Source organism: Mandrillus leucophaeus, unplaced genomic scaffold (genome assembly GCF_000951045.1).
Source record: "Mandrillus leucophaeus isolate KB7577 unplaced genomic scaffold, Mleu.le_1.0 Scaffold65, whole genome shotgun sequence".
Taxonomy (NCBI): Eukaryota; Metazoa; Chordata; class Mammalia; order Primates; family Cercopithecidae; genus Mandrillus; species Mandrillus leucophaeus.
This window is the reverse complement of record NW_012107030.1, coordinates 6029018-6056069: the sequence shown is the minus strand read 5'-3', so window position 1 is coordinate 6056069 and position 27052 is coordinate 6029018. Positions and strand designations below refer to the sequence as shown.

The 27052-nt window shown below is 38.5% G+C and overlaps 1 protein-coding gene across 5 annotated transcripts in view; it reads right to left on the bottom strand.

The window, feature by feature from the left end:
* Positions 1 to 27052, bottom strand: part of KIAA1598 (KIAA1598 ortholog) — a 126490-nt gene that overhangs the window by 56270 nt on the left and 43168 nt on the right. For all 5 annotated transcript variants that reach the window (XM_012001121.1, XM_012001126.1, XM_012001125.1 and 2 more), the window contains 6 exons: positions 21402 to 21496; positions 16089 to 16257; positions 13960 to 14057; positions 11154 to 11235; positions 7305 to 7399; positions 2817 to 2963 (listed from right to left, as the gene is read on the bottom strand). In XM_012001121.1, the coding sequence (XP_011856511.1) occupies positions 2817 to 2963; positions 7305 to 7399; positions 11154 to 11235; positions 13960 to 14057; positions 16089 to 16257; positions 21402 to 21496 (686 nt within the window). The remainder of the gene's footprint in view (positions 1 to 2816; positions 2964 to 7304; positions 7400 to 11153; positions 11236 to 13959; positions 14058 to 16088; positions 16258 to 21401; positions 21497 to 27052) is intronic.

Here is a 27052-nt window from a genome sequence, read left to right as displayed (position 1 = left end):
AGGAGTATCTTTGTGGTGTTCTCTGTGTTTCCTGAATTTGAATGTTGGCCTGTCTTGCTGGGTGGGGAAGTTCTCCTGGATAATATCCTGAAGAGTGTTTTCCAACTTGGTTCCATTCTCCCCATCACTCTCCGGTACACCAATCAAACATAGGTTTGGTCTTTTCACATAGTCCCATCTTTCTTGGAGGCTTTGTTCATTCCTTTTCAGTCTTTTTTTCAATAATCTTGTCTTCATGCTTCATTTCATTAAGTTGATCTTCAATCTCTGATATCCTGTCTTCCACTTGATCAATTTGGCTATTGATACTTGCATATGCTTCACCAAGTTCTCCTGCTGTGTTTTTCAGCTCCATCAGGTCATTTCTGTTCTTCTCTAAACTGGTTATTCTAGTTAGCAATTCCTCCAACTTTTTATCAAGGTTCTTGGCTTCCTTGCATTGGATTAGAACATGCTCCTTTAACTTGGAGGAGTTTGTTATCACCCACTTTCTGAAGCCTACTTCTGTCAATTTGTCAAACTCATTCTCCATCCACTTTTATTCCCTTGCTGGCTAGGAGTTGTGATTTTTTGGAGGACAAGAGGCATTCTGGTTTTTGGAATTTTCAGCCTTTTTGCACTAGTTTTTCCTCATCTTTCTGGATTTATCTACCTTTGGTCTTTGATGTTGGTAACCTCTGGATGGGGTTTTTGCGTGGATGCCCTTTTGTTGATGTTGATGTATTCCTTTCTTTTGTTAGTTTTCCTTCTAGCAGTCAGGCCCCTCTGCTACAGGCTGCTGGAGTTTGCTGGAGGTCCACTCCCAACCCTGTTTGCCTGGGTATCATCAGTGGAAGCTGCAAAACAGCAAAGATTTCTGCCTGCTCCTTCCTCTGGAAGCTTCATCCCAGAGGGGCACCTGCCAGATGCCATCTGGAGTTCTCCTGTATGAGGTGACTGTAGACCCCTGCTGGGAGGTGTCTTCCAGTCAGGAGGCACTGGGGTAAGGGTCCACTTGAGGAGGTAGTCTATCTCTTAGCAGAGCTCAAGCACTGTGCTGGGAAATCTGCTGCTCTATTCAGAGCCGGCAGGCAGGAACGTTTAAGTCTGCTACAGGTGCGCCCACAGCTGCCTCTTCCCCCAGGTGCTCTGTCCCAGGGAGATGGGAGTTTTATCTATAAGCCCCTGACTGGGGCTGCTGCCTCTCTTTCAGAGATGCCCTGCCCAGAGAGGAAGGATCTAAAGAGGCAATCTAGCTACAGCAGCTTGGCGGAGCTGCAGTGGGCTCCGCCCAGTCCTAACTTCCTGGTGGCTTTGTTTACCCTGTGAGGGGAAAACAGCCTACTCAAGCCTCAGTAATGGCAGACACCCCACCTCCTACCAAGCTCGAGTGTACCAGGTTGACGTCAGACTGCTGTGCTGGCAGCGAGAGTTTCAAGCCAGTGGATCTTGGTTTGCTGGGCTCTGTGGGGGTGGGATCTGCTGAGCTAGACCACTTAGCTCCCTGGCTTCTGCCCCTTTCCAGGGGAGTGAACAGTTCTGTGTTACTGGCGTTCCAGGTGCCACTGGGGTATGAAAAACACTCCTGCACCTAGCTCGGTGTCTGCCCAAATGGCCACCCAGTTTTGTGTTTGAATCCCAGGGCCCTGGTGGCATAGACACCCAAGGGAATCTCCTGGTCTATGGGTTGCAAAGGCCGTGGGAAAAGCGTAGTATCTGGGCTGGAGTGCACCATTCCTCACAGCACAGTCCCTCATGGCTTCTCTTGGCTAGGGGAGGGAGTTCCCCAATCCCCTGCACTTCCCGGGTGAGGTGACACCCCACCCTGCTTCGGCTCGCCCTCCATGAGATGCACCCACTGTCTAACCAGTCCCAATGAGATGAGCCAGGTACCCAATGCAGAAATCACCTCCCTTCTGTGTTGATCTCACTGGGAGCTGCAGACCGGAGCTGCTCCTATTCGGCCATCTTCCCAGCCACCAAATATGAACATTTCTTAGTGAGGCAAAACAAATCAACTCTACCTCACCACCAACTTTGTAAAAACTTCAGAACTTCCAAGGATTAAATGTCAATACTGTTGCCACAGAGGCTTTGACAGGTGATAACAAGTAGCAGCTAACAGCCTTTCCTTCCCAAATGAGGTACATTGTAAGTAGTATAAACATTGATGTAATTTTTCCTAAGTGGTCTCTTTAATTTGAAAGTCTTTGTTCCACTTCTTTGTGTCTCCTCTCCCACATTCTCCTCTCACCTACCACAATGACTATTCTTTCTTCTTGGCACACAGAGGCACACTGTGTCAGCTGGAATAGCTCCACTCATCAAATTGAAATAACCACTTAGGAAGTCTTTAAACATACACATTTGTGCAAGTTTACAAAATCAGAAATTTTCTCTAAGCAAACAATTACTACTAATATGGACTTTCATCTTCTCTGAATAAAACCTATGCCCTCCAACAAGTGCTCTGAGATGAATAGAGCCTCTTAGTGTGTGCAGTCTCCAAAAAATACGTTTCCAAAAATCAAATTTCCAGACTTTGCGTTATCCAAGCTCTTCTTGAGTTATATCTCTTTCCCTTGCTTCTTCCGACCCTTTGGACAGTTTAAAGAGTATTATAAAGTGTACAACAGTGTGTTACAAATTTCAGTTTCACAACATTAAATTCATTTAGTTATTTTTTTCTAAAAGGTGGTTGGAAGGACTTAGTAACTAAGGCAAAATATGAAACAGTAAATGACTGGACTGACTCCACAGGCACCCTTCATCTTAAATATATGTGTGTATGCATGTACGCGTGTGTGCACCTAAAACTCCAGAAGAAAAGGGGTTACCTTTTGTTGATGCTGAATTCTCTCTTCTTCAAGGAGCTGGGTGAGTTTTGCATTTTCATCTAAAGCTTTCAAAAGCTGCTGATCAGGGACGGAGTTCTGCAGCAGAAGGTGGCTTTGCCTCTTTAGCTTGTTTTGCTCAATGAACATCTGCAAAAGTTTGTTACAAGAATGTATATAGCATTCAATCTCACATATCTCCTCAACTGTAACTTCAGCAAAAGAAAAGTACATGGAATTTTTATTAAGACATTAAAGGCAAATTCTGACTTGTACAAGTTTTAGAAGCAGTGATTGCTATGGTTTCACTCCTTTTATACAATCTTTAATATCTTTACTCCTGCCCCAACAAGATATTTATACAATAAGCTGGTCTTACTCTTCAGTTTTTAATATTTTATTATTGCTTTAAAATACACTAATATTAATAGCAGTAGCTCATATTTCTCAAGAACTTACCTTGTGTACTCCACTAAATATTTTATATGCATTATTTTAATCCTTACACCAATCCTATTAAAGTGCTTCTACTATGAAGAGGTAACATTTACTAAACACTATGTGACAGACATGGTGGGAATCATTTTACATTCATTATGTGTTATAATCCTTAAAACAACACTATCAAGTAGACACTACTATCATCTAATTTTACTGATAAGGTAACTGAGGCTCAAAGAAGTTAGGCGACTTTCCCAAGAACACACATAAGTGACAAGACCAGGATTTAAACCCATATCTGATTTACATGCCCAAGCTCTTAACCATCTGGCTAAGTTCTTCTACTATTTACTAGATCTAAGGTTTTGTTTTAAACTAATTAGTTTCTCCCCAGTGATAAAAGTAGTTAACAGTAGAAGGGTAAAGGGGAGAAGGGAGACAGTATACTTTTATTGAGCACTTTATTAAGCAATTTATATATGTTATTTATCAAACCCTCACAACTTTACATGATTGAAAATAACATTAATTTCTATTCACCTGTTATTTCTTTTCCTTAACACCCTACCCAATTTGGCCAGTGAGTGATTCCAAGTATGAAACGTTTCTGTTAAACTTTGAAATCTGGCCTACCAATTTTATAGTAGAGCTTCACCTTTTCAGATTTTTAACAGCATTACGAAATTTACACTGGAACTTAACTGAAAGCTCTGAACTGTAAAATGATTTGCTACAGCCCTCATGTTAGTTTGTTCAACAACTTCACCCACCATGTAACAGAAAAAGTCAGCAAATAAAGCTCAGGACAAAAATATTTTCCATCAACCTCCATGTGGCAAGACCACAGCTTTAATGATTTATACAATCCTTAAGCTCTTGATCAGTAACGATTTCCAAATCGAAGTCAAGTCATGAATATACTATACTAAAACACTAACATTTTCTTCCCAGTATGTCTTCCTATGAGAGAGGAAAAAAAGGTCAGAAGCTTTCCTTCTTTGCCTGTGCAGGGATTTATGAAAAGCCCAGGAAACTACAACAGGGTTCTTCTGCAGAATTAAAACACATTACAAAGTCAAACAGGTAAATAAACAATTGTATATACATGAAACCCACATTCTTCTTCCATTTGTGTGAGAGTGAGAGGTATAGAGACTGCAGTGAGGGAGAGTATGTGCATATATGCTTGGCTAGAGAAGGGTGAGACGCAGCTTCAGCATTCTAAGAAAGAGTAATCAATATTTCATTACAGTATCTTAAACTTCAGACCAGTGATTTAATTAAAATGAATTGTTTTGGGTGATCATTATGATTACAGTATTTTTTTTTCTTTTTCTTTTTGAGATGGAGTCTCACTCTGTTGCCCAGGCTGGAGTACAGTGGCACAATCTCAGCTCACTACAACCTCCACCTCCCAGGTTCAAGTGATTCTCGTGCCTCAGCCTCCCGAGTAGCTGGGACTACAGGTGCCTGCCACCACGCCTGGTGAATTTTTGTATTTTTAGTAGAGATGGGGTTTCACTATGTAGGCCAGGTTGGTCTCGAACTCCTGGCCTCAAATGATGCCCCCGCCTTGGTCTCCCAAAGTGCTGGGATTACAGATGTAAGCCACCATGCCTGGCCAAAAAATTTAATTATGTTGAATAAATTTAAAAATTTAATATAGTTATGAAGACAATTGATAGTTTTCTTGTTGAGGGGGATTATGTTTTTGGTTTTGTTTTCTAAATAAACTAGTGGGAATTAAGAATGGGGGGTAACTTTCAATTTTTATTTTATACATTTAGAAAATATTTGTATCTTTGTGCAAGGCACACATATTCCTTTTCAATTAAAAATACAAAGTAAATTAACCTTAAAAATTGATTTCTAAGGCTCTAGACTATAAGCTCCAAGAGGGCAGGGCTCATATTTGCTTTCTTCACCATTGGATTCCCAATGTCAGCATAGTGTCTGGCATAGTAAGATGTTTGCTGCATGCCCTAAGTGGTAAGTAAAAGGCAAAAGAATGGGACTCTGTTGTTAAACTAAATTTTGTGTCTTTGTACTTTTCTGTTGAAAACCTGAGAATGCATAAACTATGTAAAAAGGAAAATATACTAGTTCCAATCTAGTGCTTTTTTTTTTTAAGTTTTCTTCTCACTATTGCATAGATTGAAACTAGATATTATAAAATCGTTGAGTACCACTGCAAATATTTATGCTGCCAATAACATAAGTACCATTGCTCTTGCTTCCTTTCTCTCCTCAAACTTCTACCTCCTCATTCTGGGTTAACATGTCAGCATCATTGTTTCCACCAACCGCTAAGACTGAAGACCAGGTGAACGGCAGAGTCAGTCATTCATTTTTGTCCACTTACTGCAACCTTGCTTCTTCCATCTGTCTTCTCTGCTACTACATGGCCTTCAAGTTTTTCTTTGAGCTGCTTTGTGTTCTAACATCATTGTGCAAACAACAGATGGAAAACTGAAAATGTCTTGAAATGAGACCCTGCTATTCAGGTCAAAATCAGCCAACCTTTCCAGTTTTGCAATAAAGGGATCTTCACATTATCCCTGCTTCCCCACCCCCTCCACTGTTTATTTCATTGCATTATTTATATTGCTGCAACGTTTTCCAGAGGGCTCTGACACACTTCAATTCTTTTTCCTTTCTTCCAAGTAATAAGACAAAAATATTTACTCACCTTTCATTAAATTCTCTGAATAAAATGAATCATAATATTTCAAGTCAGATCTACTTGGCCCAAACCTTTGGTAGAGTTCATTGCTAGCACAGCTACACTCAAGCACAGAAAGAGCCCCACAAAACCATAAGCAGATTTTCAAATGTCATTCCCATAATGCCACGCTTTGTCTTCCTTCTATGCCTTGGATACCTTTACCTAGGACTGTTTTACATTTCCTGAGCTATTTCCTTTCAACCCACAGTATGCACATAAATTCAAATTACACCTACAGGATGGAGATCTCATTTCAGACCAGTTTTTGAGTTTAGCCGACTGGTGAACTCCTCATGCCCCTGGACACTAGCCCCAGGACTATGGAAGACCCAATGACTGCATGTCAACAGGTAAGCCGGAACAAGAGATGCTCAAAGCTGATCTCTAACATGAGAGGAAGATCAGTAGGCTGGTGAAAGGCTGAGATAATGAAAATGAATATACTACATGGCAGTGTTCCACAGCCAGTGGAAGAATCGCCCTGCATAATGACAGCACTGCACAATGGCTGAAGAGAAATACTGATACCATAATACTGTTATCTGAGATGGTATATGGAGATACATCCAAGAATTTAAGCCTATTTGAAACGTACAGGCATTCTGTACCCAAGCTGGACTTTCCATCACAAGCCATGGGTATCACCAAATGCAATTCCTTTCCCTTACACAGCATTTTATAGTTAACACAACACTTTTGAAAAATTTTGCCATTAAAATCCACTTGGTCAGGTCTGTATTACTGTCCATTTTACAGATGGTAAAAGTGAAGCCCTGAGAGGCTAAAGAATTGCTCAGAGGTCATACAACTAGTAATTGACATGCCAAAATTTGAGCCCAGATCTTCTGACAATGAACTTGATACTATTCTGTTATCTGCCTCCCTAAACCAGCAAATCCTTAATTCAAACTGGTGAGTTCTTATTCAACCTCAAGAATTTGTCTGACATGTCATGTGCATATCAGAGTATGATAAGGTCCCTTACAAAACAAAATTAAAAAGGTTTTTACTGCTGGGCACAGTGGCTCATACCTGTAATCTCCCAGTACTTTGGGAGGCCAAGGCGAGCGGATCACGAGGTCAGGAGATCAAGACCATCCTGGCCAACATGGTGAAACCCCATCTCTACTAAAAGTGCAAAAATTAGCTGGGCATGGTGGCGAGTGCCTGTAATCCCAGCTACTCGAGAGGCTGAGGCAGGAGAATCACTTGAATCAGGGAGTTGGAGGTTGCAGTGAACTGAGATTGTGCCACTGCACTCCAGCCTGGCAACAGAGCGAGACTCTGTCTCAAGGAAAAAAAAAGGGTTTTTACAAGATACCCACCTCTTGTGCAAATGACTCCGCTTTCTTTCGAAGGTCCTTCTCCAGCTCCAGGTTTACTTGCATCTCCTCATACTCTTCTACAGCTAACATGGACACTTAAGAAGATAAAGGGAAAAAAACCCAGACAATAAGTCACACAAATAATCAGGAATATGGATGAAAAACAGTGTTGAAAAGATTCTTCATACCAGCATCCAGGTACCCTCATGCATTCCTGGTTGGCATATAAATTGATAAAACCTTTTTGGAGAGCAACTTGGCAATGTGAATCAAAAATCTAAAACTACTCATACACTTTGAATAATCCCACTTCTAGGAATGCATATACTAAGATTGTGCATATACAGACATTTGGTTGCAAGGATGCTCTCCACCTCACTGCTGATAAAAGTGAAAGGACATAATGCTCTAACACTGAAGGAGCAGTAAATTGTGTTACAAGAAATATTATTCTGCCATCAAAATTATATTGTAGAAGCATACTTAGTAAATGGAAAGACATCTGTGATGTATTTTTAAAAACAGATTGCAAAAATTAGTGCAAAATGAATTCATTTTTGTTCTTTAAAAGCCACAGATAAAGCACATCAACAGCCATTTCACAGAATAGAAAATATACAAAAGGCCAATAAACATGTGGAAAGATGCTCATTTTCATTAGGAATCAGGGAAATGCAGAGTAAAAACACTTCTTACACCCGTCCAAGAGGCTACTGGTAAAAATTTTAAAGCATGGTTTTATTAAATTTGGAGAGGACACAAAACCATGAACATATATTGTTAATAGGACTGTAAACTGATAGATCTTATACAATTTGGTATGCAGTGAAAAAAAAATTGAAGGTAAAATTTTACATTTGGCATATGTCTTAGAGAAACTCTTGGACATGTGCACCAGATGACATGTCTAACAATTTTTATAATAACATGACTCAGAATAGCAGAAATCTGGAAACAGCCCAAAGTCTACCAACAGGATACTACTTAAAATAATTTTAGTGTAGTCACCTAACGGAATAGCATACAGCAGCAAAAACAAACATACCACAGCTATGCCTGTCCACATGCATGAATCTCACAAACACAAAAAGTTGCAGAAGGTTATAGGAAAAATGATTCCATTTATATAGAGTTCAAAAATATGCAAAATTAAACAATGCTGTTTAGGGATACATACATATTTGGCAAAACTACAAATAAAAGAAAGGAAATAATAAAAATTCAAGGGAGAAGTATGAGCAGAGAGGGATGTTCATGGGTTTACAAAGTACCAGCAAGTATAAAGAGAATTCTTTTACTGGTATTTCCTCTGTCTTATATATATATAATAAACATATTTAACACAAAATTCCATGTGTATATATATAGATTTGTTTAAGATTGGAAGAATATACACTAAAATGTTACTAGTGCTTATCTTTGAATTGCAAAAGTTGAGATTTTTTTCTTTTCTTACATGAATCTAAATTTTCCACCAAAGAAAGTATATTACCTGAATATATATATTTTTAAATATATATAATATATATTAAATGTAAATAAATGTATAAATATAAATGTATAAAAATGTAAATATTTTTATATAATATATTATATATATAATGATTTTTATATATAATATGTATTATTTATTTATTTATTTATTTATTTATTTTTGAGAGACGAAGTCTCGCTACGTCTGTCGCCCAGGCTGGAGTGCAGTGGTGCAATCTCGGTTCACTGCAACCTCCGCCTCCTAGGTTCAAGCGATTCTCCTGCCTCAGCCTCCCGAGTAGCTGGGGTTACAGACAGGTGCCTGCCACCACATCCAGCTAATTTTTGTATTTTAGCAGAGACGAGGTTTTACCATGTTGGTCAGGCTGGTCTCAAACTCGTGATCTCAAGTAATCCACTCGCCTCAGCCTCCCAAACTGCTGGGATTACTGGTGTGAGCCACAGCGCCTGGACATCTAAGTTATTTTTAAGTGTTCTCCATATTTACAAAGGAGAGAAACAAACAGCCTTAGATCCATTCAGACCCAAAGAATCAGAGCTTTGTACCAAAGAGTTACTGCAAGACAGAAAGCTTCAAAAAGAAGGTCCTGTCAAATAAAAGTAACATAAATTCTTTGCTATTTTCAACATTCAGTGGCCTATTTTGTTAAATAGTGATAATGACAGGACAGAAGGAGTGATGATGCCATTAGATATTAGGCACAAGCTAGGCAGACAGCACACTGTCCATCCACTTCTGGTGAGGCACCTCCACCCTGAGCTGAGTCATACCAACACAATCTTTCAAAAGGCTCTCTTAACAGCTGCCTTCACACACCGTTCCGCCAGGGCACTTCAATCCTAACTGACTAAGGACTGGTTTGCTGTGTAATGACATAGAATTTCAAACTCTGTACTCTGTAAATCTACAGCCTCCTCAGATGAAAGACTAGTAAGTAGAGCAATATGAGTGGTGATTTTTGGCGTGAATTATAGGTCCCTGAGAGCTAAATGATTTTCAAGCCTATTTAAAAAAGAAATTTCATGAAGAAAACAAAGAACACTGTGACTATCTGAAGCCCTGGCAAGATAATTGACACTCTTTTCTATGTCTAGAACACTATAATAAAAAGGGAATTTTCACGTGTCCTGGCCCTTCTGACTTGGAATCTGAAAAAAATCAGGTTGGTCCTAGTCAGGTATGTATTTACATAATTTCTCTGTCTTTCTAGACAGAGGGCTCTCTGAAGGCAAGAGCTACATGATTAACCCTTGCAGAACCCTTTTCCTAACACAGTGAATCAAGACTGAAAATTCTACACCATTTATATCTTTAAATACAGAAAGACTTGAAGAAATGTTACAATCCAGCATATTGCCCACATTTAACTACAAGGTCTTTTATTTATGAAAAAAATCCCAGTTGATTAATGATAAAAAGATTAACCGCTACCACCACCGCCAATAGGGAAGGCCCTGGGTCGCAAAGGCTTCCTGTTAGTGTTGCAGCTTCTAAACAAGGAAAGAGAGTGGCTGAGGGAAAAAGAGAGAACAGAAAGTATGTTAAGTTCTTCCTACTACTTCCCAGAATTACTTTTGCAGAACCACACTTTGGCATCATTTCCTTGTCTTAAACTGGGAGACACATGAAACAGCCCTCATGAGAGTTGACGCCGCATTTTATAACTAGGTGGATAAAGTCACTGTTGACCAAAGTACACGAAGTTTTCTCTGGAGATAACCACTGGAGACATTTCCCTCTCACCAGGAGACCAGCTCTGCTTTTCCTGATCATTAGGTTCATTTTCATGTGATTCATTTAAATGATAATCAATCTCTTATTGCACTGACTGCCAGACAGCTCAGAGCCAGATTTCAGACAGACAGGCAGGAAATGTGCAAGACCTCAGAACAAGATGCACTTTGTATCTCAATCTAACTCTCACTTTCCTTTGTCCCATTTCCCACATCCTCTTAATTTACGATTTCATCACATAATGTTACATGTTTTATGTAGACAGCCTAACCTCTTCTGGATTGAGAGTTACTAAATAACCTACCAACTATATAAATGCTGAGGGGATAGCTAAAAAGGCCATGATCCCTGGATATATGTAAGACAGAAGTAGTATTTCTGTTAAGAGGTTTCAAAATGAGTGGGTTCCTTGTTCCTCAAGTGAAATCACTTTTAGATGTTCCCAGACTCTAAGTTGGGTAATAAAATAATAGCAATGGGAGAGACACACTGCTAGAAAAACACAATATAGGAGATTTTATTTACAATCATACTTAGGCATAGGAGTAAAATGACACACAATATATGCAAACAGAACAAACTGCATATGTATTTCAGAAAAAAAGATTGGACAGACTTACCTCTATTGCATTTTTCTAAGACTTTTCTCTGTTCAAGAACTTCTGAATTTAAAACAGCCTTTTCTTGTTTAACTTTATTTACCTAAAAATGTGAGATTTTTCAGGGAAGAAAACACCAAAAATTGTAAAACAGGACATATGGCAATGTGTGATACTCAATTGCTGTTCAACTTTCAACATGAAGTTACAATTTAAAGCAGCAATTGGTTTCAATGTGTTAAGACTTTTTATTAAAGCTCTTCTTTAAAGCTTCAAGGATAGCTATTTAAGTTAGGATGTGTACCTGGTACAAAACTTATTGATATATTCCAGTTGGCATTGGCCCCTAAACATGACAGTATGCTAGCCATCCAATGTAAATGATACATATTTTTTTAAAAGTAAAAAAAAAAAAGAATATAGAGATGGGGTCTCGTATGGTGCCTAGGCTGGTCTCGAACTCTTGGGCTCAAGCAATCCTCTTGCTTCAGCCTCCCGAAGTGCTGGGATTACAGACATGAGCCACCATACCCAGCCATGATTCATATTTTTAATGCAAAAATCCAACTAAAGATCACCCAGAAAATACAAGAATCATTTAGTCAAGATCTGATATTCAATTTTGGTATTCATTTTTAATGTTGATTACTTTTGACTTAAGACAAACATGAACTTTTAAAATAAAGGAAGACTTTGAACTTTGATGACTCTTGGCTTAAATAAAATACATATAAATACTCCCACAAAAATTTAAATTTCTGAAATAACTGTTGATGTCTATAAATGAAAAGAGAATACTATAGAAAAGTTTTTTTTTTTTTTAAGAACATAAAGAAAAGCTACATATAGCAAGGTAGAAGATAAATCTCAAATACATTATATTGAATTTAGAAAGCAGGCATGTTCATAATATTTAAAAACACTCAAAATACTACGTATTGTAGTGAACATGTAAACATATCCACTGACATGATAAACACCAAGTTCAGAATAATGGTTATTTAGGGAAACTGGGCAGGAAGCAAGGATTATGCAACTACAAAGAGTTACACCAGGGCTTTCATCACTGTGCTAATATTCTGTGAATTAAGTTAGGTAGCAGGTATATGGATGTTCATTAAAAATAATTTTTTTTAGACACAGGGTCTCTGTCACTCAGGCTGGAGGGTGGTAATACAATTATTGCAGCCTCGAACTCCTGGGCTCAGGCAATCCTCCCACTTCAGCCCTCTGAGCAGCTGGGACTACAGGCACATGCCACCACGCCTGGCTAATATTTTTAAAAATATTTTTGAGAGACGAGGTCTTGCTGGTCTCCAACTCCCGGGCTCAAAGTGATCCTCCTGCCTCGGCCTCCCAAAGTGTGGGATTACAGGCGTGAGCCACTGAACTCAGCCCCATTATTTTGTTCATTATGCCTTTTCAGATGTCTGAAACAGTCATAATAAAAATAATTGTTGAACTGTCTTCCAATAACACCTCTAAGTGGGAAGGGAGAGAATCATCAGTAAATAATCACAACTGAGGAACAGAGCACACCGAGAAACAAAGATAATGGTCCTGAAAGTGGCTCTGAATCCATCAGCACCTCCAGATAATCTATGAACTGGTTCTTTTAGTGTAGGCTTTATTTTTGGTTTTGGTTTAAATTAGTAACTGGTACACACTGTCTAACAGTAAGGCCCTTTCCAAAATATCATCATCCTTCTTCCCATTCATTATACTGTTTTGCCACAATAATAAAAGGAGCTCAGACTGGGAAGTTGGTGGACACTGCTTCCCAACCTTTTTTACATCATGGCTTCCAAGAAAACGACCGTATGTGTATGCGAACTGAGGTAACTGGATGAGGCTGCTCACTGACAGGATCAATACATTGGCATGCTCATAAGCCACTTTATCAAGGCGCAGTAGCACATCAGTTGGGAAGCGGTGGGCTACAGAATCTAAGAACCACCGATACAAATTAAATCAAGAATCAAGACTGTGAAGGCAAATCTTTGAAGCCTCGTGCAAATAAAAGGCAATTGTGGGGGTCTTGTTCTTAGACAGTTCAAAAGGAAAAAGAGGCCAGGTGCAGCAGCTTGCATTTGTGTTCCCAGCACTTTGGGAGGCCAAGATGGGAAGATCATTCAAGTCCAGGAGTTCCAGGTAAGCCTGGGAAATACAGGAACCCACATCTCTATAAAAAAAATTTTAAACATTAGGCAGGCATGGTGACACATGCCGGTAGTCTCAGCTATTTGGGAGGCTGAGGCAGGAGGATCATTTGAGCCTGGGAGGTTGAGGCTGCAGTGAGCTGTGATCGTACCACTGCACTCCAGCCTGAGTGTGATAGAGTTAGGTCTTGTCTCAAACAAAACAAAACACCAGAAAAGAAAGATTCTGGAAGCAACCACTTGAACGCATCCTACCACCTATCATAAATGCCTGTGTTGGAGAAGCACGAGGGACAGTCCTTCCCAACTGAACCAGTCATTCACTGGAAAAGCAAAACATGCTCTTCTTTCTCTACCAGCGGCACTAAAATATATGACTTGAAAGAGTAGCTACTATTTGCCTTACATAACAAAAACTGGGGGAACAACAGGAAACATGTCCATGCTATTTCAGAGTTTTATTTATTAAGCCAGGTAGTGGGTACATGAATCTTCATGATCTTATTTCCTCTACCTTTTTCTATGTCTGAAATTGAGGAGAGAAGATTAAAATTGGTACATGGTTCTCATGTTAGAAATTGGCTTATAATATTAAGTTCTTAACTTAGCAAATCCCCAAACACCTTGAAAATGCTAAAGCCCTTGCCTTTCAGGCCTGAGATACATACTTCTTCAATTACTTCTACGAGTTTGCTCTTGAGATTTTCCAGCTCAATGGCTAATATCTTCTTTTCCTCCTGAACAGATACAATTTGATCTCGAAGTTCTGCATTTTTCAAGAAAAAAATATATAAATAAACTTATTTTTAAAAGAAGGCATCAATCTGGTCAAAAGAATTGAAAACGCCAGTCCATGTGCAGCTTATGGTCAAGATTATTTAACAATTAAAAGGAAATGAAGAACCAAAGGACAATGAGAATCTCATTTGCGTGGCCCCTCCCCCATATACCCATGGATATTAACAATTTTATATCAGGCAACCTCACTACATTAAATGTACCAGATCATGTTTTCTTTGCATTCTATCAAAACCACATTCTAGAAAACTAGCTGGCATTTTGGAAGTAAGATTTTTTAAGTTTTCAGCAACACAAATTAAGGTGTAGTATTTATTTCTTTTTTATTTCATAATGCCACGGGCTCTTATCACAAAACAATATAAATAAACAATTGGGCAGTTAATAATTTGGATATTTTGATTAAAAGTAAAAGTTCCTGACTTGTTGCCAATGTATAGTCCTTAGACATTATTTGAACTGATTCAAAATATAACCATTTGAAAGAAGGGTTAATTCTCATAATTTTCTCTCTAGAGTCACGGGTGTTTTGTTTTTAAATTTATTTCATAGTTTTTTTATTAGGATTCAATGAAAAATGTGTTACTAGAATGAGAATATTATCAACTGTAAGTGCAAAATCTTCTGGTGTTAAAGTTACTTCTGTCACCCAAATGTTTGAAAATACACACAGATTAGCACAGACTACTCAAATTTATATTCCGGCCTACTGTTTTGCCACTTAGGTTTTAACTGCCTTTAATTTCTTACTGTTTTCCAAGTGCAATAAGAAACATGGTATGTGGTTATTCGTAAATTAGATCAAACTTTTTACATAAACTCAGCTTGAAGAAGTTATCAGACTTATTTCTAAATCACCTTCTCCATTGGCTGGCTAATCCAGAAAGAAGAACATGAAACCATTTTGTTCAAGCTCGAACAGAAAGGAGAATGATGAACAAAGGGAACTCCTTTAAAATTCCTCTCCCTCCCTACCAACATGAATTCTATTTTGTCTTAGCTTGAGGGGTTGAAGAGTCGGATAAAGATGGTGTCTGTAACATCCTTTCTTCTTTGTACTTCCAGTTGATATGTTATCTACCAAATAAATGAATATTGCTTTTGACCTGTATACTAAATTAAAATGGCCCAATAGTTATTGAGCCAGAAGTGCTTTCCTACATCTTTAAATAAACATGTGTATGAATAAAATGAATGAGAATTTAATAGATGTATCATATGATCTTGCCTTACAACACTACCTGTTAACCAACAAAAAGGGGTGTTGGCTAAATATACTTTTATTCATTCTTTCTTTCATTTAACAAAAATATCTTGACACATGGTACATATCCTTAAGGTTACAGTATAACTGGCTGTTTCCATTGAGACAACACTTTCAAAAGTGCCTAATTCCAAACAAGAAAGTAACTCATAAAGCACAATTGTTATATACCCTATGGTGATTTGGAGATTTAAATAAATGATGTGGGAAGCTTTCAAAATGCTGACGCCCGGGTCCTACCCCATCCAAAATTTGGATTTAATTGGCCTATGGTGTAGCAAAATTTTGGATAGGGTAGGACCCAGACATCAGGCTTTTTTGTTGTTGTTGTTGTTGTTTTGAGATGGAGTCTCACTCTGTTGCCCAGGCTGGAGTGCAACGGCACAATCTTGGCTCACTGCAACCTCCACCTCCCAGGTTCAAGTGATTCTCCTGACTCAGCCTCCCAAGTAGCTGGGTAACAGGCACCCGCCATCATGCCCAGCTAATTTTTGTATTTTTTAGTAGAGACGGGGTTTCACCAGGTTGGCCAAGTTGGTCTCCAGCTCCTGACCTCAGGTGATCCACCCGCCTCGGCCTCCCAAAGTGCTGGGATTACAGGTGTGAGCCACCATGCTCTGCCCAGGCATCAGTATTTTTAAAGTTTCCCACATGATTCTGATGTGCAGTCAGGGTTGAGAAGCACTATCCTAATGGGGTACAAAATATGCTCAACAATTAAGCAAAGAGTTCTACCTTTAATTTGCTTCTGACACTGTACTGAGACACAAGTCTCGGCGGCACCGTCTGTGTCTGTAGTTGAATCTTCATCATCAATGTTTATCTCTTCAGTTATTACATCTGGCCCCAGCTTGGCCATGTACAACATGCTGATTCTTTTCAATGTTTTATTTTCTTTATTTAGCTAAGACAAAACATAAAAACAGTTATTTTAACAGCAGCCAAATGAGTACCTTGGGTTTTTAAACAATAGACAAATTAAGTATATTTTTGTCTTACATATTCATCAACACTCACAGCAGGACATAACAATTAGCAGATTCATTAAATAAGGTTTTATATTAAATTTATTTCTTTAACCAAGACCTGATGCCTGGATTACAGCCAGCAGCAAGTGGAAATGCTAGTTGTAACTGATGAGAAATATAAGGAACTAAGATAAAATACCAGTACAGATTAAATAAAATTTTGATTTATAGTCATTAATAGTCTTTAAAAAGGCACTTTATTTCAAGCAAATCTGCTTGCTGTGGTCCTGTGAACACCTTTTAAATGTCTGTTTACCTAACATCTCCTCTTTTCTGGACATTACCACTCCTCATTGTTCCACATGATTTCAATGGGAGCGCCATGCTCTCCCAAGCATACCCCATCCCTTTGGTCACAGCGAATTAGCCCAGGGATTAAGCACATGACCCAAGTGTGACCAATCAGATCCCCTCTCTAGAAATTTAGAGGCTAGAACAGAGCAATGAGTTGCTTTCCATGCGTCTGGACAGGAGCTGCTGGTAACCACATTCCACTACAGAATCAAGGAAAAGAGGAAGGTAGTTTTTAGAAAAGCTAAAACTGAAGCTGATGTGTAGAGAAAGGAAGAGAAAAGCAGTGGAGAAAGAGTTTCCCACCAGACTCAAGCCCCAAACTCCAGTCCATTCCTAAACTGCTCCTGACTCAGAGATTCTATGGAATTCTCTGATACTTCTAACAGATTCCTATATCATTTTCTTTTCTTGTTTAAACTAGTTCAAGCTGTTGTTTCTACTATCTCTTCTACTATCTCTATTAAAAGAGTTGTCGTTTGTTCGGGTGTGGTGCCTGTAATCCCAGCACTTTGGGAGGCCGAGGTGGGCAGATCACGAAGTCGGGATATCAAGACCATCCTGGCTAACACAGTGAAACCCAATCTCTACTTAAAAAAAAAAAAAAAATACAAAAAATTAGCTGGGCATGGTGGCAGGCACTTGTAGTCCCAGCTACTTGGGAGGTTGAGGCTGGAGAATCGCTTGAACCCAGGAGGCAGAGGTTGCAGTGAGCCGATATCATGCCATTGCACTCCAGCCTGGGTGACAGAGCAAAACTGTCGCAGGAAAAAAAAAAAAAACACTGCTTAGGCTCTACACCATACCAAAATATCTGGCAGTGGAGCCCAGCATAGCACTTTTTCGGTTTCCCAGGTGATTCTAATGTACATCAACACGAAGAATCATTGAGAAATGCATGGCTTTAGTATCCAACCCAGCTCTGCAATAAAATTCCATCTCTGCCTTTACAACTAACCTAATCCTTACGTTTCAGTTTTCTCATCAATAAACTAAGAATTAAGATAGTTTCTATCCCACAATAGGATGATTAAATGAGACATTATATATAAAGTATTTAATATAGCAACTGCCACATAATAAAACTTCAGTGTTAGCTATTAAAAGTAAGAAAAGAGGTTTAGTTTGTGTCTAACTATCCTTTGGAAATCATTTATCCCAGCTAGTTTTCTTCAATCAAGGTATTCATTTATGCATTTTCTTCTTCCTCCAGGATACTCATGGAACTATTAGTTTCTGCCATCTAGTGCTTAATATATTACTTCTTAGACAACCACTACAATAATACCTTAGTAACATCATAGTTAACACAGTTCCGCCCTCAAAAGGGTTTAATGCCTCTATCAAACCAGGCACCAAAATCCATCAGTTTGTCTGTAATACAATTACTCTATTTAACAAAGTCACCAGTTTAAGAAAAAAAAAGCCAACCAAAAAATTTCATAAGTCTTCTCTGAAACACCATTTTCACATTTTGAAAGAAGAAATGTAAGATTTACATATATGAGGCCTTTTTTTTTTTTTTTGGAGTTTGGTTCTTGCTCTGTCACCCAGGTTGGAGTGCAGTGGTACGATAACAGCTCACTACAGCCTCAAACTCTCAAACTCCTGAACTCAAGTGATCCTCCCATCTTGTCCTTTCAAAGCACTGGGATTACAGGTGTGAGCCACCACACCCAGCCTAGACATGAGGTCTTATGTGCATACTATTGGGACATTTTTGAGAATTCTGAATTTACAGATTTTGGCTAAGCAATTTCATTGTAGCTATTTGCCAAGCTATAGGTTAATGGCATGCTACTTGTTGTTTGGAATCTCTCTATGTGTAAGGCAAAAATATATCTCTTGTTTTCTTTTCTTGAGATGGAGTCTCACTCTGTCACCAAGCAGGAGTGAAGTCGCGTGATCTCGGCTCACTGCAACCCCCAACTGCCTTCATGCGATTCTCCTGCCTCAGCCTCCCGAGTAGCTGGGATTACAGCCACGCACCACCATGCCCAGCTAATTTTTGTATTTTTAGTAGAGATGGGGTTTTGCCATGTTGGCCAAGATGGTCTTCATCTCCTGACCTGAGGTGATCCGCCCACCTCAGCCTCCCAAAGTGCTGGGATTACAGGTGTGAGCTACTGCACCTGGCCAAAAATATATCTTTTAAAATCCTACAGTAACAGAACCTACTATTCTATTCAAATGTAAGTAGAGTTTTTATATTACCCATAGTTTGTGACTATTTAAAGGTACAAAACAAGCAAGTTTAATGGCTTTGGATCGTATGACTTAAATAACTGGTCTACATTTATCAGTTTTATCTACACATTTTAGCAAAGCAAAGTATCCATACCTGGTTCTAAGAAAATTATAAGGAACTGGGCACAGTGGCTCACACCTGTAATCCCAGCACTTTGTGAGGCTGAGGTGGGCAGATCACCTGAAATCAGGAGTTTGAGACCAGGCTGGTCAACACAGCGCAACACCGTTTCTACTACAAACACAGAAATTAACTGGGTGTAGTGGCAAGTGCCTGTAATCCCAGCTACTCGGGAGGCTGAGGCAGGAGAATTGCTAGAATCCAGGAGGCGGAGGTTGCAGTGAGCCAAGATGGCATCACTGTACTCCATCCAGCCTGGGCAACAGAGCAGGACTCCATTTCAAAAAGAAAAAAAAAGAAAATTATGAGGTCAAACTGCATCATAAGAATTAAACATTCCATTTGTCATTAATTTGATGGCAATAATGTAGAAAAGTAAGAATTTACAGAACTTGGCTCTCAGAAAAAATGAGCAGTTTTGCAAGTCTACTTTCAAAAATGACAATTGATACTTAAATCAGAATGTGCTATTATCATTTATTGGAAACACATATAATGAAGTTTCCACATTTTGCATTCAAAGCACTCTTTCACAACAAACAAGCACATTTATACTATTTGCCATTTTTTGGATTTTTATTCTAGGCCCCATGAATTCATACTACATCTTCAAAAATAAACTATATGTCCATTTTAAAAAAGGCTTTTTAAAGAACAGGCAACAAACAGTGTTAAGTAAGGATCCTACTGTTAAGACTTAATTGTAAAAATGAGCTTAGAGATTAGGTAACACTGGTTCATAACCAGCAATGAATATAACAGTCACCAGGCAGCTTTTCTACACACACATGCCTGGGTCACACATCTAGAGCCAGTGGATCTGGCATATTATGAAGAAGCCAACAACCATGGTGCATCCTGGCATTTACAGCAAGACAACTATAGCTCAGAGAGCTGAGTTCTCTTGCCAAAAGACACCTATTAAATAAAAGGGAAGACAGAAAAGTAATTTTTTTACAGGGGGCCATATGCAAATAAATTATTAACTCCAGTCCTAACTCTAGTCCATCATGTCATTTAAGATGAGATACTACAGTCCAGAGAACAAAACTAACTTGTCCAAAATCACATATGCCCAAAATGACATAACCGGGAACAAAACCTGTATATACTGCCCCACAAACCAGTGCCTTCCAGAAACTCTGCCAATCCTGAAAGGTAGCCAGTATCCTCACTCTGGACGTGCTATGACAATAAGAATACTTGTTAATAACAAGAAAAAATAGAGAGTGTATCCTTAGACGCTAGAAGCTCCAGAGCAGTTAGCAGGCTCCGAATGCACTTTTTCTCTACTTATTCCAAAAAAAGAAATTCAAAAAATGAAAACAGAATTCACACAACATTATGGACTAGTGAACTCCAGGAATGTGCCGCAGAGTAAAAATGATGTGAGAATACTCATGTTATCATTTTTTAAAAAGTGTTTTTAAAGTGTATTGCTATGTATTCTTCAGACAAATACCAGGAGAGAAGTTACATACCCAAATTTATATTCTTAGGTTCTGATTAAATATCTTATGAATTCTAATGTAGTGTTGTTATGCAAACAATTAAGCAAATGCCTCCAGCAAGCACACTGTTAATGCATACAAATTATATTTATTTACGTATTTATTGGGAGTAGGATTTCAGTCACATCCAAAGAAATTTTCGGAGGTGGGTGATGGAGGGGAGGGAAAAGAAACACAACCAGTATTACTAATGAAATTTGGTTGAAAATTGCTGTAATCCATTTTCTGATGAAGTGGTTCAGATGCATTTTACCCAACCCAAAATACATAAGACAGAGATAAAAAACATTCTTTAATAATAATGTACTTCTGATGAGATAGAATGTAGAAAATTACACACTTGGTAAATTCATCAGCAAGAGGCAATCAGTGGAACACTGGAGGTCACCTTTAGCATGCCCTCGCTTTGCTTTCACAAATAATCACCTGAAATGTATGACTTCAGGGTGACTTTTTCATCTGATTCAAATATGAGACATTCACTGCTCTTTTATGTCACACCAGGTTAGTTTTAAACTTGGTTAGCATTTTAACCAAATGCATGGACATTTGCAAAGTTCCGTTTAACACTACTCTGGGACCATTTTTTCCACATTTTCACAGGCAAAAAGCACAAATGCTAAAATACTCACATACAAATGCTCCTTTTACAATTGGAATAACCTTTGCATTAAGACAAATATTTACATAATCGTATTCCAGGATTCTGAGACCTTTTAACATTTCCCTCACCATCAGAGCAGATAATCGATTAGAGAAACAGAAAAGCAAAACCGGACAGAAGCCACTGCTTAGAAAAGCAAGTTGAAATTTAAAAGTTCAGGTAAAATTCCTTCATTTGAAGTCTCACCTTTGTTGCCAAAGCTTCAGCACTTTCTCGACAAGTCTTCTCTATTTCAAGATGGTTCTGCATGAAATTAACTTCCTCTATGACCATGTGAGAAACTAGGAATGAGGGGGAAAAAAAGATCTCAGCATTCAAAGATTAGTCAGCTATTCCAGGAGCCCACGCATCGTCCCATGATTAAGAATACTTCAATTCTTTGGCTAGCCAGACCTTTAGCTATCACTGAAAAAAAGGTTTTTGAGAAGCTGCCCTGATTAAATCTGAGCTAATATTTGAATGGAGAAAGAAACAAGAACACAATGAAAAACATTCATTTTACATACATAAATTTTACTATGTATATTTTAAGAAAGCTAGATTTTTTACATCTATTTTCTATGCAACTATATATGTATCTATAGACATATCTGCTAATTTAAACAAAAGAATATTTCATAAATAAAGAGGAGTGACAGCATGACTTCTTTTTCTTAGCAGGGTATAACAAAAAATAAAAGAAAAATAAATCTTAAATTGATCTTATGACTGGAATAGTGATGTGGCAACTTGGCTAAGTACTGCAACATTAGTCTCTATTAGCTACAAAGTAGTTACTGCTATTTTGTAAATAACTCTTGGGCAGAAAAGTGTAAGCAATAAGATTTATGTACTATATGGTTATAAAGCAGAGGCTAATAAATTGCTTCCTGAATCACAGGCTATCAGGAGCATTAGAGGAAAAGTAAAATTTTACTTGATATTTTACCAACGCTTGAAAAATAGTATTTTTTAGATTTTTTGATAGCTAGTGCATGTAAATTGAGATTTACAGGTATAAAGTGATTTAGAACTTGAGTTATATTTTGAAGATCAAGTAAGAAAAATGCCAATTCCTTCCACCCATATTTCTAGTTTAAATGAAAACTCTCAGAATCTCAACCCTAAATGTAGACAGTACTTATTGCTATTTGTTTGGCTTAAAAAAAAAAAATTAAAGGAAACCCAAATGTGAAACCCAACAAAGTTAGGCAAAAAGCACTGGGCTCACATAACACAAAGAGAGATTACTTTTGCTTCATTTAAGCTTAATTAACCTGCAATTATGATTAAACTCAGGGGAAAAAATTTCTCTCCAAATTAAATACAAAAATGTATTACTTCCTAAGTCTGTCCAAAGTTCTTATTATGTTAATATTCAAATTCATAAAGCAGCACTAAATGGCCAGAAACATCTCTAACCTTGACATTTTTTCAGGGGTAATAATAATCTGCAGCAAATGCAGGCCAACCAAAAACCACTTAACTAATTAGTAGTTGCAGTCACCGAGAAAAACATGAATCAACACTGTTATTACAAGTGGCACATTTGAGTGGCATCTAATTATGACTTGATGAGCACGATACTTGCATTATCAACATTACTACTGCATCCCATCAGGGCCTAAAAGCTGCTGATGGCATTGACTTCGAGAAACTCCCACTCAATGGTACAGCAGCACCCAACAATCGGCTTGGCAGGGGCCCCCCTCACTAAATGACACGTTAAGCGTAATTACTGGTAGACATTGTAAATAAACAGGATTGGAAGTGAAAATTGTACCAAGTGCATAAGACACAATCTGACACATTGGAAGTGGCAGCCTTAATTGAGAGTTTCTTTGACTGCTCAAGATCATTTCAACTGCATTTCTCAGAGGACAGTGATTATAACTGTGGAGACAGACGGCATAATGGTATCAGCACTGCTGACAGAGCAGTGAATTAAATTGTATCTGCTGTTGTGTGAAAGCCTTGATGAGAGGTACAGATGCCTTAGTGGTCTTATCATTATAACACAATGGTCATGTTGTCATCAACCTTTCTGGCTCCAATTGAAAAGAAATGATTGTGTGTTGAAGCTCCCCCTCCCTTCCACATCACCCCCCTTCTTCTCTTCTATCTCTTGTTCTGAATAGAACCAATTTTCAGAGAGCTATGAAATCACGCAATAGGTCCTAAAATGCAGCTGCTTGGCATACAAACGGGTCCCCATTAAACTGGAATCACACACAATATGTGTTTATGCCAGAAGAACAAATAGAAGCTGAACACAGGCCAAGTTTATTCACACACACAAAGCCCATGTAGCTCTTCATCAATATAATTGCCTTTTATATTGTAGTTTAAATAATAGGCTCTATTATTTCCTTAAAATCCTAATATTCCTGGCATTTTATCACTATGTTTACAAGGTAGGTTCTTCAAAAATGTGAAGGAAAGAGAAAAGAAACCTATACAATTTTTACAACATCAAATATGACTTTGAATTTTTAGCCTTAACTACTTGACATCTTCTGCCACAATCTGGTATTTCTACTATCTAACAAAAACATAAACACTCTGCATTTTTCATAGGAATCTTACTTTTTATTCAATAACATTCTTGCTCTTGAAAGAGTAAGAAAATTCATTCCGCAGTAGTGAGGTTTAGGCCTAGCAAATAGGAAACAAAAAAACAAGCCAAAAAAAAAAAAAAATTATTTTCTAAACATTTTGTAAAAAAAGGTGCTCTGTGATTTAACTTCATAAACATAGCTGGCTAGTCCTTGCTCACACTTTCTCCAATTCTGATTTGGCACACTCCATCTGGCGGGATTTTTATTTCTTCTCAAAGAGAGAACAGTAGACATTTTTTAAATTGCACATTAATTTTTAGTTTAGGAAATTCTTCCAGTGCTAAATTGGTAGCATAACAAACCTACTTACCAACTTTCTAGGTTCATAAGGGAAGATTTCAAGGGTGATTATATCTTCAAAAAGCATGACCCCATTTCCAAAACCAAAAGTCAAGTCACGTGACGCAAAACAGAACTATTTTTAATATGTAAATTTATTTGCACATTTCCAAGAATAAAAGTTTTTTAAGCATTTAGATATTCATGTAACAACTTGCCCTGCGGTGCTGAATTAGGCTTGTCTCAGGATATCCACAATCCATGGCCACTGTACCTGTCATATTTGCATATTCGGATGACATGAGGTTTTAAAAAAGAAAAAAGATGAACTTTTAATAAAGTGTCCATAATATTGCAGTTACGTTAAAAAGAAAAATCTTTCAGAAATACATACTGAAATATTTCCAGACAGTAAACAGTAAAATGCTATGATGACTGGAATTAGTTCCAAAGCAATCCGAGGTCAGTGACAGTGGGTGTATGGGTGTACAGATGGAACACTGGCTGTGAGTTGGCAACTGTTGCAGCCGGAAAACTGAAACATGGGGATTTGTTACATTATTTTCTCCCCTTTGCATAACTTTGAAATTTTTCATAGTAAGAAAATTTAAATGACCCTGAGAACTCAGAGGTATAACATAAAAGTACATCAACTATTGTTTCTATTAGTCTACTCGAATTAGCAAAGTTTATCTCTCTTCAACTATGACTTCAAAGCAGTCTTACATACATGGCAGTGCAGTACACATCACATTGTAGGGTAACCGTTTGTTTTTTTTCTTTTACTTGTTTTTATCTTCTACTCACTATGAACATTAGAGCATGGATTTTGTTTTACACGTCTGATTCTCTTGCACCTAGCACAATGCTACATGCAAAGGAGGTGCTCATGTTAGTGTCTATTTGAAGGATTGAAGGCCTAAGCTCATCTGTGAACAGCCTTTTATAAGAATGTTCTCTGTAGTATAGAATTGCTTAGGAAACAACTACCATCATCATTTGTTGAGCCTGACTATGTGTTCAGCCTTGTGCTAAACTCTTTACATGTGTTCCCTTCCTCATGAAGCCTCACAACAATCCTATAACGTAGGGATGATCACAGCAATTTTATATTTGAGAACACGGAGGCCCAGAGAAGTTAAATAACATATTCTAAATCACAGAGCTCTAACCGGTAAAGCCCAGCTAAAACCACTTCTAGGTGACGCTACTTTTCTATAGTCCTTTGAAATTAATTATACAAGGTGTCACCACCAATGATGTTGCTTCTACAGCAAATCTCCTCTCCCAACTCCAACTCCCAGAGATATTTAGATGTAGAAAATCTCTAAAGCATATGTGGTGAACATATTACAAATTCGTCTTCAACATCAGACTACTTTAGAAGTTTTCCATGCGATAAAGAAACAGCCATAAAAGTTGGCACATATGTAGGAAAATGGGTGTGTCCTTAAAACAGATTAACGGATCTAACATTGTGGTCGAAAAGATATGAAAGGGGCTGGGCGCAGTGGCTCATGCCTGTAATCTCAGCCCTTTGGAAGGCTGAGGCAGGCAGATCACCTGAGGTCAGGAGTTCAAGACCAGCCTGGCCAACATGGTGAAACCCCTCTATACTAAAAATACAAAGTTAGCTGCCTGTAATCCCAGCTACTTGGGAGGCTGGAGCAGGAGAATCACTTGAACCCGGGAGGCGGAGGTTGCAGTGGGCCAAGAGCACGCCATTGTACTCCAGCCTGGGCAAAAAGAGCAAAACTCCATCTCAAAAAAAAAAAGAAAAGAAAAGAAAAGATATGAAAGGTCTTTAGCTAGTTCTCCTTTCACAGGAATCTGTCTAGGGAATGCAGCTTTGCTATGTGGTGGTGTTCTTTGTGTGTAGGAGGAAGGCTCAGAGAGAGCTGGCAGAGGATCAAAAATGACATAGACATATGGATAAAAACATTTATCCTGGGAAAAGTATGCTAGGCTAGGGAGAGTAGAGCCCTACGGCCAAACAAAGCTTTTCCTAACCCTTATGCAGCTGTTACCTCTACACTGCAAGACCTAGGCCTAGGCCGGGTGTGGTGGCTCACGCCAGCACTTTCAGAGGCCAAGGCAAAAGGATCACTTGAGGTCAAGAGTTCAAGACCAACCTGGACAACATGGTGAAACCCCATCTCTACTAATAACACAAACAACAGCCAGGCATCAGGGGACACACCTGTAATCCAAGCTACTTGGGAGGGTGAGGCACAAGAATTGCTTGAACCCAGGAGGCGGAGGTCGCAGCGAGCAGAGATCACGCCACTGCACTCCAGCCTGGGCGACAGAATGAGACTCCATCTCAAATAAAAAAGACATAGGCCTAGTAGGTAAACATTACAGGGATTTCAGATTTCAACTCAGCACCAAAAGAAACTTTCCTCCACCACTGTCCAAATGTGGAGCCTGGTGTCAAGGAACTAACTCCCTAAAGGTATATGATATGAACTCTTAATACTGAAGGGCAGTCAGGCACTGGATAGTTTAGTTGATGAGATGGTGGTAGTAGCAACTAACATTTATTGAGCACTTACTATATGCCAGGAACAGTGTTAAGCATTTTTTATACAGATTATCTTTTTTTACCCTCAAATGGTCTATGAAGCATGGTCATTTATACCAATTTTATTAATGCAGAAACGTGGATTTACACAAACTAATGCTCTTCACTGGTGATAAAAATACTGCCTACTCCCTTCCAAATCTGAAATGCTACCCTCTGCTCAAAAGCCATGAATTATTTATCCTAGATACAGTTTTCTGACAAACATTTAAAGTTTTCTTAGTCCTCATTTTTCCGTTTTTTGGGGTTTTTTTTGAGACGGAGTCTCACTCTGTCACCAGTCTGGAGTGCAGAGACAAGATCTTGGCTTACTGCAACCTCCGACTCCCGGGTTCAAGCGATTCTCCTGCTTCAGCCTCCCAAGTAGCTAGGACTAC